This window comes from Dermacentor silvarum, chromosome 10 (genome assembly GCF_013339745.2).
Source record: "Dermacentor silvarum isolate Dsil-2018 chromosome 10, BIME_Dsil_1.4, whole genome shotgun sequence".
In the NCBI taxonomy this organism is placed as follows: Eukaryota; Metazoa; Arthropoda; class Arachnida; order Ixodida; family Ixodidae; genus Dermacentor; species Dermacentor silvarum.
Window position 1 is genome coordinate 98,316,342 of NC_051163.1, and position 14,409 is coordinate 98,330,750.

The 14,409-nt window shown below is 48.6% G+C and overlaps 1 protein-coding gene across 2 annotated transcripts in view; it reads right to left on the reverse strand.

The window, feature by feature from the left end:
* Positions 1-14,409, reverse strand: part of LOC119466345 (D-amino-acid oxidase) — a 43,175-nt gene that overhangs the window by 15,370 nt on the left and 13,396 nt on the right. The window contains exons 2-4 of one of the 2 annotated variants that reach the window (XM_049657288.1): positions 8,767-9,005; positions 2,924-3,035; positions 515-597 (exon numbers count right to left, since the gene is read on the reverse strand). In XM_049657288.1, coding sequence (XP_049513245.1) covers positions 515-597; positions 2,924-3,035; positions 8,767-8,969 — 398 coding nt within the window. In that variant the 5' untranslated portion in view covers positions 8,970-9,005. Of the gene's footprint in view, positions 1-514; positions 598-2,923; positions 3,036-8,766; positions 9,012-14,409 lie in introns of both variants that reach the window. The other variant, XM_037726852.2, reaches the window with a different exon arrangement.

Consider the following 14,409-nt stretch of genomic DNA (forward strand, 5'->3'; position numbering starts at 1 on the left):
CCGTGAGTAAGATTCAAGCACCGTCACGTTACGTTCACGTTGCGTATTCAATTGTCAGAAAACGTACCTTTCGACTACGTCGGCCAAATGCTAAGGGGCACAAACACTGGTGATCGAGAATAAAGGCCGCTGTTCGCGATTCTGCAGCGATTCCATGCGGAATAAATTGGAAACGTTTGCCTCTCTTGTCATGCTGGCCTTTCCGCAAACAAATTCTTCAACGGTCCGAGGTTGATGAAGAAGTGATAGGACAAACATTCTGGCAATAAAGCATATACTTGCCAAACGTGCTTAAACATTCAAAATAGAAAAAGGAAACGCCACGTTTTGCAGTCTCGTCCTCCATTAGTTCTCTTAATATCTGCACGGCACGCTCGTCCTAGCGCTTAATACAGATAGAGAGCTACCGTAAGCATTTTCTTCTTCTTTTCAATTTTTTTCTTGACGAAGTTCGCAGTAGCTGCAGCTTTCCGCGGTACTTGGTTTTATGAGTGATGCGTATGGAAGAACTCACCTATATTTTGGGGGGAACGATTCGAGTTCTCCTTCCGTCAGGTCTCTGTAGTGGAAGAATGCGTCGGCGTATGAAGGCCGCGGCTGGAAAGCAGTGTTGACAACATACTCAGTATGTACAAGGCCCTACCGAAAAAAAGGCGAAAGCTTGCACTAGGCCACGCAAAGCTCAAGACACAGCGAAGCTGGCCGAAATGCCGACACCACGTTCCACCGCGTTGCAATGCTGACAACGCGTTCCAGGAGACCCGCTCCGTGAATGCGTGTCTCTCTCTCTCTCGGACTTACGGCAGTCACTGCGCGTTGCATAGCGCAGCTTTCAACACCACCACGTTCCACCGCGTTGCAATGCCTACAACGCGTTCCAGCAGGCCCGCTCCGTGAATGCGTCTCTCTCGCTCTGAACTTCCTTATCTCTCTCCCGAGCATAGCGCACAAAACCTCTTCCTCATCTCGCAGAGCATTGGCACGAGCGCGTGCGAACGCGCCACCTGTTGACGAAGACAACTACGCTCTAACGCAATCTTATGGTTGGCATAAATGCATATTCTGCAAGCGTGGCTGATAGCCTATAGTGGTTACGACGCTCGCCTTCGAACCGTGGGTACGCGGGCTCGAAACCCGCCTCGTCAAGGAAGTTTATTTTCTTTTTATTCATTGCTGATGATGATAGTTTCTTGATACGAAACGCAAATTACGGCTGGCTTAAATAGCTTCGCTGTTAAAACTCGAAAACTTCTCTTCGCACAGAGTATGTTTCTTTTTTTTTCGTTTTTCTTCTTTTTTGTTTGTGTGTATTTGCAGAACACGCAGGTAGGGCTCCTATCACAAAACTTATCGTGTCATAATGACATAATAAATTCGCGGTGCGCGTGCCCTTCGGAGCCCAACTACAGTAATCGTAAGTGTCAAAGTAGCAGCCGGAGCCACTTGAAGGCGCCTACATCTTCTGATTATTATGCCAAAATGAAAATGGAGGGGTGGAGTGGGGGCGGAGGCATTAAACTGACGCCAACTCATTTCCAAGCGGATTTAAAGGTTCATCACATCAATGTTATACAGCACCGATCTTAAACATCACAGGCTGAATATCTCTAGTATAATCGATTGGTTGTCTAATGTGTTTTCTACAGGCGAGTTTGACCTGGCAAATCTAATTTAGTAGATAAAGAAGTAGCTGCTATTATTTACCACAGAGAAAAACCGAGATTCCACTGACTTTCTTCAGAAATACCTCTGGAAAGACCACTGGTGCAACCTGCGCCTTGAAATTTTCAAAAAGTAAAAACTACGGCACCCAGAAAGCAGACTATTTATTTCGAATAGCTATAAGTAAATAACTTGCTGCTGTATGTCAGTTACAGAGCAGATTGTACTGGTCTTGAAAAAAAAAAATTACATATTTATACCTTCTGTCAATTCAACAGTAATCTGATGTGCAGCAACGGTCCGCTGTGCAAGTTCTATCTCGCGACACTGATTTCTATTTGCAATCGTCATTACCGTGCATACAATTTCGTAATTTTCTATTTTTGTATCACTTTATTGCTTGGTTATATCGTGTATCTAACGTGGTAGCTTGGCTGTGTGCTACATATGCTACGAGCTTTTCAGCAGTTTGCATTGTTTGTTCAATATGGACATTACCCTGTATTGTTGGCTTAGTTCAATCCCACCATCGGATACTTGAATTTCTTCTTATATTGTAGAGGGCCGTCGCACTGCGAGGCAGGAACCTGCCTGTGAGACGAGGCAGGTTACCTTTTTTAATGCCCATATGGGTTCAGCTGTATGTGGAACAGACTTTAAATGTCAAATTAAACCTACGTAACCCTTCCTTTGGACACTCATAGGCACCGACGGTTTTCCTTCGGCCTCATCACCTGCGCCGTCGACCCTATACCACCGAGATGCGACACCTGGAGCAACGCTGACTGCGTTCCCTCCCATACCAGCTCAGAGATAGCTTCAGCGCAACGCTAACTTTGCTCTCGCTTTCAATGCTTCGCCTACGGGCGAAACTGCCAATTTCTTATCCTATGGCATACATTTATTGATCGCCATAGTTCTTGTGATTTTTGTTCTATATAATGAGCTATGCGATACCGTTTAGGTACCGATAAGCAGACTGCCCGCTCGCGAACACGAGCTGTACATAAGACTTATGCGGACTGTATTTCACTTGGTTATTGTTTGTTTATGCATGAATAAACATTCTATTTCATTCCTATATGCTCCTATGCATCGTGCAGAACTTCTTTCGTAGTCATTATAGAATTCATCGACCACACTGGAGACTCCAAATCGCGGACATTCAATGAGAGTCGAAACGTTTTATGAGTTGCATCTTCTTTCAACATCGTGGTGGTCAAGTGCGGGTTAAATGACGATCGTAATGACCTGCACTTACGGTGTGCTCTTCCGTGAGGATGTAAGCGGGAATAATGGCCAGACCCAGTTCATTGGAGTCGGCGCTCTCGGCCAGGTGCCGGTAGAAGGTGAACCCGTCTACGCACCACGATCTACGGAGAAGACACCGTAATGCGCACATATATCATACAGCTGGTCCTGGACAGACTGCTGTGGTTAATAAGCTGACCAGGCAAACATCCGGAGCGCATCATTATTATGTCTTAACAGAGGAAAACGAAAATACTTGGGCTGAAGAGTTTGTGACACCAATATTGAGTCTTCCAATACCCGAATATCATGAAACGCGGCTCAGACTATCATTCTGCCGCGTAAGGCCAACTCAAGAGATGGCAGGAACGTATTGTCACGTTGATCTGACGGTGAAGCATCAGATCGTGGCACAAATGATAGTAACGTAACTAACCCTTTACAGGGCTAACGTGTACCCACAAGAACAAGTTACACACCAACACAGCGATAGTTGCGAGCGCAGGCGTCGATCATCGAAAATCAGACTTGCGGGTCAAGCTCATCGGCTCTTTATACAAGTAATCGCTGGTGCCCGCGTGCCTTCCAGAATTTATAACACTATTCACGTGGCGCATATAATGTCATTACACAAGGTTCGGCGACAACGTAGACAGCAGAGAGAATTGGCGACAACAGTCGAGAATGTTGCGAAACAATCAGGCGCGTCTAGCACCGAGTGATAGCGTTAACAATTGTTAGCCAGTGATAGTGGGTTACCGCAAAAAGACAAACAGGTAGGCGCGTCAAACTGTTAGTTACGAGGAAAACTGGTCATCATACAGGAGGTCCAATTACAATTACTTCACCCGGAGCGATTACTTCACTGTGGAGCGCAGGTGGGATATTTTCATGAGACTTTCTTCAGGTTCCGCGGGCTTTCCTTGAAAAACAGAATCAGAGGTTAACGCAAATGGGTGCGCGCCTCATACAACTGATACTCATGCTCGCGAATGTTTCGCATATACAAACTTAGTGTTCATATAAGAGGCCGTTAATACAATAAAAAAAAATTGCCTGTCTTGACTAATTAGCTTGTCAAGGCGAATACAGATCTACTTCAAGTAATAGCTGGCAACATACCATTACGTTTAGCGACATAAAATAATTCACTTTTTTAAAACGTATTGTTACCTGCTTGCTGCGGCACCCAGCACATAAGGGTGCACACTTGGTATGAGCGCGCCGTATATACGTTAAGGTTAACACCTTCTGAGCGCTAAAAAAACAAGCTTTTTTTTATAGAATGGAAATGTTAACACGTATCAGCGATAGTGACCGAATTACCGGGAAAATATATAAGTAGTTCGCAATAGGGAAAGACATATCAGCACGAATCACACTTTAGGTGAAACGAAGGGGACGACGCACACTCAATACTTCATAACTAAATGAGCCCATCCTTTCACAGATATTAGCCGGTTTAAAACAGGTAACTGGACGCTTAGAGCTAACGTGTGTGTGTGTGTGTGTGTGTGTGTGTGTGTGTGTGTGTGTGTGTGTGTGTGTGTGTGTGTGTGTGTGTGTGTGTGTGTGTGTGTGTGCGTGTGTGTGTGTGTGCCTGTTCTTCCGTATTGCTGTGTCGGGTCTGCGCATGTGTAAGACTGCTTCACTTATATATATATATATATATATATATATATATATATATATATATATATATATTGTAGCGAAGAATACTGGCGCCCTGTGTGACTGGCGCGCCCTGTGGACGCACTATCATCATCGGCCCGCCGACGAAGACGGGCTCGCGCTCTCGGTGTCCGACGCTCAACTGAGACGGTCGCGTTTCTGAGTCGTCAATAAACCCCATTACACATTTGGTGGAGCTGTGCTGGGTTCTACTTCCCCAACCCTGGAACTACGCAATCGGACGCTGCCGGCCATCATGCCTGACGACGCCAGCCAAACAACACCTCCGGCACCGCCAACATTCATTTGTCCTGGCCCCGTGCGTCAACGCGATCCTCCCATCTTCAGCGGCTCCGACGAATACGACGTCGAAGATTGGCTCTCGATCTACGAGCGGGTGAGTGCCCCCAATAAATGAGACGATGCTACGAAGCTCAGCTACGCCAACTTCTATCTTACGGGTGTCGCTAGCGTGTGGTACCACAACCACGAATCCGACCTTCGCACCTGGTCCGATTTCAAGGCGCGCATTACGCAAGTGTTCGGTCGCCCTGCGGTGCGGAAGCTCCGTGCCGAAGAGCGCTTGCGCAGCCGTTCCCAGCAACCTGGTGAGAACTTCACCAAGTACATAGAAGATGTTGTAGACCTTTGTAAGCGCGTCGATCCATCGATGACTGAGTCTGACAAGATCCGTCACGTGATGAAGGGAATCGAAGACGACGCATTCGAAATGCTCCTCTCGAAAAGCCCGCGGACCGTGGTCGAGGTCGCTGAACTTTGTCAGAGTTACGACGAACTCAGGCGGCAACGTCTGCTCACTCGACGTTCTTCTGTTCCCGATGCTTCCGTTGCAAGTTTAGCCGCTGTCACTAACAACGACTATCTGCTCGGCGAAATCAAGGAATTTATACGCTACGAAGTCGCCCGCCAGCTATCCCTACTCACCACTGTCCCCGGTCCTACATCGTCCTTGGCTCCTCCGTTGCGTCAAATGCTCCAAGAACAAGTGTCCGAAGCCATACAGTCTCCTCGTGCAGCGCCACCATTGTCTGTACCTTTCAGCTACGCCGAGGTTGCAGCACGGCCACCCCCATCGACTTTTTCAGCGCCACCGTTTGCTGCACCGCCACGTCCAATCCCTCCAGTGTACACCTCCAGATCACCAGCTAGCACGGGACCCTGGCGTACACCCGACAATCGCCCCGTGTGCTTCTTCTGTGGTATCCCTGGTCACGTGGCACGGCTCTGTCGCCGTCGCTTATGGCTTCAAGGTCATGACCAACCTGTCTCCTCCTACGTTTCGCCAGCTTCGTCCTTCTCACCGCCACGTGATTCGCACTTGCCGTCCACGCGCAACGTCATTCCTTCTGCCCGTGATCGTCGCTCGCCATCCCCTCGTCGCCGCTCACTTTCCCCCATGCGGCGGCGTCCGGCCCCATCGGAGCAGGAAAACTAGCTACCGCAGTTCAAGAGGCGAGAACTGCGTTCCAGTCGAACCACACAAGGCCTCGCTCTCTTCCGACGAACGTAATCGAAGTGTCTGTTGAAGGAGTCGTCACACTGGCATTAGTCGACACCGGCGCCGCCGTTTCAGTAGTTACGGAAGAACTTTGCCGCAAGCTTCGAAAAGTAATGACGCCCTTATCTGCGCTGTCACTCCGGACTGCAAGTTCCCATTGCATTACCCCTGTTGCCGCATGTACCGCCCGCATCGTCATTCAAGGATACACGTATACAGTCGAGTTCGTCGTCCTCTCATCCTGTTCATACGACGTCATCTTGGGGTGGGACTTCCTTTCCGATCATCAGGCCGTCATTGATTGTTCTCGCACCGAAATTGAATTTTCTCCGCTTCCCGACACCCGCTCACATGAACTTGACGATCTCGGCGACAAACTGGTCGTTACAGAAGACACCACTATCCCTCCGCACTCTTCGGTGATTGCGCATGCCTGCTCTACTTTCGCCACTGACACTACTGTCCTGTTTGTCCCATCGGACATTTTTGTTCGCCGACAATGTTCCCTTCCCTTCGCTGTCCTAACTGTCCGTGGTGGCTGCACGAGAATACTCGTTTCCTACGCTAAGGCCACGCCCCTCGTCTTACGTCGTGGCGAGTGCCTTGGACGTCTTCAGTCTGCCGACTCGGTTACGATCTTTGACGCGCCTCTTGACGACACCTGCTCAGACGTGAACTCGACTTTAAAAGATCCGTCTGGCCGCCTTGCGCGCTGGGCTCTACGGCTACAAGACTTCGACATACGCGTCATTTACCGGTCTGGCCGTAAACACACCGACGCGGATGCCCTCTCTCGGTCGCCTACACCAAGTGACATGACTTGCATTGCAGCCATCGAATCGGCGTTTTTGTCGCCTGTGCCCGTCAACATGGCTGTGGAGCAACGTAAAGATCCCTGGATTGCGGCACTTATGGATTGCATTTCTGACACTTCAACAACACGCCCTTCACGTGCTATCCGCCGCCACGCTTCTCATTTCGAGTTGCGGGATGTTCTCTATCGTCGAAATTGCGCTTCCGACGGTCGCAAATGGTTGATCGTCGTTCCCCGCCATCTGCGCACAGATGTATGCTCCGCTCTCCATTCAGACCCGCAATGCGCCCATGCCGGCCTCTTCAAGACTTACGCCAGGCTTCGCTCCCGCTTTTATTGGCGTGGCATGTATAATTTTGTGCGACAGTACATTCGCTCGTGCACAGCGTGCCAACGACGCAAGCTTCCTGCTCCTCGTCCTTTTGGTCCTTTACAGCCCATTCCTTGTCCGTCCCGACCATTTGACCGCGTCGGCATCGATCTCTACGGCCCTCTTCCCTGCACATCAGCTGGCAATCGCTGGATTATTGTCGCTGTCGACCACCTCACCCGCTATGCAGAAACTGCGGCACTGCAAACAGCGACAGCCCGCGACATTGCGTCCTTCCTACTGCATCACTTCATACTGCGTCATGGGGCACCGCGGGAACTTCTTAGTGACAGAGGGCGTGCGTTTCTTTCCGAAGTTCTTAACGCCCTTCTGACCGCGTGCCATACCGTCCATCGCACCAGTACAGCTTATCATCCGCAAACGAACGGCATAACAGAACGGTTTAATCGTACTTTGGGCGACATGCTATCCATGTACATGGCATCGGATCATACCAACTGGGACCTCGTTTTGCCATATGTTACGTACGCCTATAATACCGCTTCACAGGCCACAACGGGATTTTCGCCATTCTTTCTCGTATATGGCCGTGAACCTACATGTACGCTCGACACCATTCTCCCCTACCGGCCTGACCCATCAGAGGTGGGCACGCCTCTGTCTGAAGCCTCCAAGTATGTCGAGGAATGCCGTTGTCAGCTGGCCCGTTCGTTCACGGCGGAAGACCAGAGTCTCCAAAATTCCGTCGCGATGATGACCGACCTCCTTGCACCTACCAGCCGGACTCACTAGTCTGGCTGTGGATACCTTCAAGCACCCCTGGTCTATGCTCTAAACTCCTCGCTCAATACCACGGTCCCTACCGCGTCGTTGAACAGACGACGCTGGTCAACTACGTCGTCGAGCCGCTAACGCCATCTACTGACTTGAGGCGTCGTGGACGCGAGACAGTTGACGTCCAGAGACTTAAACCCTATTACGACCCCTTTGTCCTCTCCTCTCCTTGAGTCGCCAGGATGGCTCCTTCTTCTGCAGGGGGCAGTTGTAGCGAAGAAGACTGGCGCCCTGTGTGACTGGCGCGCCCTGTGGACGCACTATCATCATCGGCCCGCCGACGAAGACGGGCTCGCGCTCTCGGTGTCCGACGCTCAACTGAGACGGTCGCGTTTCTGAGTCGTCAATAAACCCCATTACAATATATATATATATATATATATATATATATATATATATATATATATGCAATGTGTGGTCGAGTGGGTATAGTGTTGATTTGCTGCTGGCAATATGCAGCTCGGAAAATAAAGCCGTTCTGGTGGAACATCCCGGCGTCCGTTACAGCAGTTTGAACGATTATTTGAATTTGAAACATTGAGTATACGAAATTGATGTTCGACCTGTACTCCATATACCACCACATGCGTTGGCGCACGCTGGGACAAACGTCGGACATTCAGCTAACTCAATCAGGCCGTGACTACAATGAGGACGATGATGGCCTAATGGCATTTCCCGTACCTCAGCTTCTCCTCGGAGACCCCGTGGACGATGTATGGGTTGAAGAATCCCGCCGCCACGTCACCCGTGGTGTGCGGGCTGAAGTGCTCGGCGAGCACGGTCACGTGGACATTCTCGGCTGCCAGTTCCTCGGCAATCCGCACGGCAGCGCTGAGGCCCACGATGCCACCGCCAACCACGGCCACTCGCCACGGTGACGTCATGCTGCTCGCCGGGACGAAACCACGCGCTGAGGCGTTCTTTACCTGCGTCAATGCGCGATTTGCGAGTACGGTCGAGGAAGTTCCCTTAACAGCTTCGCTTCAAAATATCAGTTTAATCAGTGCCGGCATGAGCAACAAGTGCCGCGTTACTCCGATGCCCCTTGATGAGATCTTTTTTGTTTGCCTGTGTTGGGGGGCAACGCGGCATAATGTGTAGAAATGAAAGTCGCAGTTCATCCAGACGGCGAAGCATCGATTGCGATGGCAAATTATTAAACAGCTATACGAAATAAGAATAGTAGCTTTACCGGCCGTATAAACATGGAAACATTCACTCACTAGCTAAATAAACCCTTTATTGAGGAGTGTTGCCTACGGGCAACACATCAGAATTCTTTTTTATAGTCCAGCTTCTGTACTGAGTACAAAGTTTCTGGCTAAATGTCTTTGGCCAACATTGAATGACAGACAACAAGCGTCATTTGTTAGTTTGGAGCAAAAAGACGGGATGAAGAAGTTTGGCACGTGAAACTGGAAGCCCACTTCCAGTTTTCTGCCTGGGGTTTTCTCCTGTTGCCTAAAAGGTTTCCGCAAATATATATGTTTTGTTGTTGTTGATTATGCTTATTTTTGATGTGTTTTGCACATTTAAATCGATAAATAACATTTTTCTGGGTACTTATATGGCTTGTCCTTAAAGGATTAAATAGCATGGTGTCACGCCCGCACAAGCAAATATGAACACATCTCACTCGACGACCGCGGTAGCTCGCTGTCAAAACGCTGGAGTGAGGAAGCGCGGCGGCAGCAGCGAGCGAATTGACCTTCGTGCTGCTTCTCGCTTCAACGCGAACTAAGCGGCGGGAACACCGCGCACACGAAGCTCGGCGCGCCCTGACCGAGGCCAATTCACATGGTCGCGAAGGCAAGGCAGAAATGCGGTTCTGAACCAATGGGCAGCGACGTCAATTACGGTCGTGCGATTGAATCGCGACTACAGCTTGTGGGGCAAAACATCAGTTGATGAAAATTATTCATCCATTACTTCACTAATGTTAACATTTGAGAAAGAGCAGACATTGCCATTTTAATAGTAAAATGTCAAGTTACACACTATTTACTTCCATATCCACGAATTATTGAGTACAAAACTCTACAGCCTTTCTGCAGCTTGCTGGTGGCGATGCTAGCGATGCGTGCTGAGATACGCCGACATGATATTACCATATTTAACACTGTAACTTCATCAAAACTCTATTATACGTAGCCATAAAAAGTAATGGCAACATATATAATATTATTCTTGTAAATTTTGATCAGTAAACCTGCCTTTTTGCTAAATAACATGTTTAATTATGTATTCAGTACCAGAGAAAACTACATGTGGCGCGCGAATAGAATGGCAATGCAAGTCATAAAATTAGAACTGTCGAAGTGAGTGGAGAAAAACGATGTATAGGGGGAACTAAGAACGGGTTCAGGCAGGCCGACGCTTAGAGGATAATATGTTTGTACTAACTCAGTGCATAGAGATTTCAGTAGCTCAGAATATACTTTTATCGGAAACATTTCTAGATAAAAAGGAGCCTATGACAATGTAGACAGGGAATTATGGGATATTCTTCAGCACGAAGGCATAGATGACGATTTCGTGGAGCTGCTGAGGGAGATACATGGAGACAACCAAGTACAAGTGGTATGGGAAAGTAGAAAAGGAAATGAAATGGTGGGAATTCACCAAGGATTGAAGCAAGGATGCCCTCTATCACCATTGTTGTTCACGCTTTACGTTAAGGATATAGAAAGACGACTGGAAAACAGCGAATTAGGGTTTGATTTATCCTACATGTCTAATGGACAAATGGTGCAAGAGAAGGTCCTTAGATTGATGTATGCGGACGACATAGAGCTACTAGTGGACAACACAATAGATTTACAGACACTTGTGAATATCTGTGGCAACGCAGCGATAAATCTAGGCTTTAAGTTTAGCTCAGAGAAATCAGGAATTATGATCTTTAATGAGGAAACGAGTAATTACGCGGTGTCAATTCAACAGCTAGTCATGACCACAGTCAGGCAATATATACATGAACGAAGGAAAGACTCACTGAAGCACCCACCACGATAATCTGAAAATAAAGGGGAAGCGGGATGAAGCAATGATGAAACACAGAGCACTGTGGGGCCATAATAAGTATGAAGTGGTGCGTGGAATCCGCAAAGGAGTAATGTTACCAGCGCTAATGTTCGAAAATACCATTGTATGCTTAAAATCGGATATCTTGCCGGGGTTGGAAGTTAACCACAGATCGGTAGACCAGTTGGCTTTGGGAACTCATGATAACACCACAAATGAGGCAGTGCAAGGTGACATGGGATGGGCCTCCTGTGAAGTCAGAGAAGCACAGAGCAAAATTACTTTTGAAGTAAGACTCAAGAACATGGATGAAAATAAATGGGTGGCTAAAGTCCACAAGTATCTGTATATGAAAAGCGCGGACAGAGGATGGAGGAAGAGGTCAAGAAAGTTGGCAATAGAGTACAGGATAATTGAAACTGTAAATAGACAACCAGGAGTCATCAGAAAGAAAGTGAGAGAAACAGAGACAGTGAATTGGATGCAAAGAATGAAACAAAAAGCACCATGCAGATTTACATGAATGAGAAGAAAGAAATTAGAAAGGAAGATCTGTACGATAACGCAAAGGGCAGTGCCTTGCTATTTGAGGCTCGAGCCGGTTGCCTAAGGACCAAAATATACCGGAGCAAATATTAGGAACTAGATGAGGCATGTGTATGCTGCAGCAAAAATCTGTAGACCACTCAGCACATCGTAATGGAATGCGAAGGACTTCACCCAGTGAGAACAGTAGGTAACGTACACCTTTCAGAAGCGCTTGGGTTTAAAGTGGAAGGAAGCATCAACCGGTCATCACTCGATATAAGCAAGATACGTTAGAGTATAGGTGAAAAAAAAATAAACAGGCAAGAGATTGATACGACCGGATCTACAGTCACAGGTAGCGGTACGATGTAGATTTTGAAGGGAAAAGAATATTAACGAGATGTATACAACAATGCTTGATAAAAAACTTTTATAACATACCTGATTAAATCAATCACGCTAGGTGACTATTTGTCTTCCCTCGTTTCAAATTGGATGCCTTTAAATCATCATCAGAAGACGAAAGTGTGGTTGTTCTGTTCAGTGTAATGCTGTTTTATCTTGACATTAAAATAACAGATGTCAGTTTGTACTAAGGGCACATCTATGTGGTACTTAGTTCAAAATCTGGGTGAACCTACTGCTCTGAAATATGCGAAGCTCTTAAGGCTCCCCAGTGTAATGCCTGCAGTTGTAGAGTGAGGGCTATAAATACAAATCGGTCTGCTAAAAATTCGCGTTGGATTGTGACGCAATCTTGTAGCGAATATTCTCACTTACTTGCGCTTTAATTGTACTGTTGCATGCTTTGCTTATGCAGTATATGCAATGTCATGTGAGCTGGTGCAGTAGGCGATAAGCGTAGATTTTTTATTGCGATAGCAACTATATGGACACTTCAACCGGATTTCTACCGTCGTCATCGCCGTGAGGTTCCGTATAGATTCCAAGGGCGATAAAATCGTCGCCGCGCGCCGTATGCGCGAGCGAAAGCGCGCGGGGGACGCGCGCTATCACGGAGGGCGAACGCACGGCGGAAAGCAAACGCGACCGTCGCGCGAAAGGCCGTGGGGTATGGGAGGGAAGGAGGCGGAGCGGCGCTGTGCTCCGGCACCAAAGGCGTAACTTGCCACTCAATCTCCCACGCGAAAGCAAGAAACGAGAAGAGGTGGGGAGGGGGGGCAGCTTCTCCTCTGCCAACAACTTCTCCGCTGCCCTTTGCCCGGCGGTGCCGGTCGCCCGCACCGTCTCTTATCTCCACACGGCTCTGACCTTTGTATGTATGCGCTGTGCATTCGCCACTCAGTTTCCGTTGAAGCGATAGACCGCGCGAACCTGCGCTTGCTGCCAGCGTTTTGACAGCCGTTGGCTGCGGTCATTCAGTGTGATGTATTCATGTTTGTTTGTGCGCGCTGACACCACGATTGTTCATTCAGTTAGTAAGCCAATGTGTCCAAGTTTATGCAGCCAAAAAAACTACTATCCCTACTCCGAATAGCTCTCTACTAATTTGCTATCGCAATCGCTGCTTCGCCTTTCGGGCGAAACTGCGACATTTTTTCCTACCACAAAGCTGGCCCCGCGAAATGTAGAGGGGCCTGCCGTGCCTACACAAGTCACCATTGCAGGACCTACGGGAGTCAGTGGTAGTTTCGCTACCATACGTACATATGCCGTGCCTAGACGTCGCAGATCGCTTTCAAGATATAGGAACCGCGCGGCCGCTCTTAGCCACGCCAAACGCAGCCGCCGCTAGAACTGGTAGAACCCCCCCCCCCGCCTATCCAGTGCCTTGCGCGTGGTGGAAGACGGCGCGCTTACTCCGTTGCACGCGCGAGATTGAGCCACCATCCTCGACTCACCCTCGCACGCTTTCACAGGCACCCGCATCATACGGGGAGTGAGCGTAGAGTGGGCTGGTCGTCACCGTCGAACATGGTGTCGGCACCAATGTGGCATCCGCGCCGTGTGCTCGCGAGATCCAGCGCCGTGTACTCGCGAGCTGAACCTGCAACCTCCACCAAAAATCTTACGGGGAGATTAAATTTATAAACACGGACTGGAAAGACGGCACAGCCCTTCACCTAACGCCAAGGTCGTTGTAGTCGCCTTCAACAAGGTATAAGCCCGAGCACAGCGCCTGCCGACACCGTTGTCATCGTCTTTGGGTCGTCCCAATATGTCAGTATTCACTTAATTGAGGAAACGCAAGAGTGTCTCCGCAAATTTTTTTTTTCGCTGCAATATAGGACGCAATAGGACCAAAGGCGGCCGTCTGACTAGTGTCAACGTACTCGACGGCACGCGTTTCGCCATCATCGTCCTTTTGTCACCCTTTGTCGTTAAGCTCTGATGCCCACGCTAGGGTGGCTAGAAGGCCACGCCGTGTTTGGTCGGTCGATGCCCACAGTGTTGCCGATGTCGGCTTGCACATTCTCTTAATCGACCTTAGGTGCGCGTGTTGAGTACCTTCTTGCGGCTTTATTTTTCATCCCGGCGTTTTGACGTAAGTGGTGTTCCACTTCAGAGGCATCACAAGTTCGTCGTGTCCATTGTTATAAGCTCGCTCTGGCACAGGTGATTGCGGTTGGTTCGGCATTAATTCCTGTCATGAACTGAAATCGAAGCTCTTCGCTAACTTCATCGAACAGAACTATTTGCACCGTGTTTGCAGAAAATTAACCGAAAAGCGCCATTATACGTTCACAAAATGACATTTACACTTAGTGATTCGACATCTGTGCGTTCTTCTAAGGAAGCGCTCATCTTTCC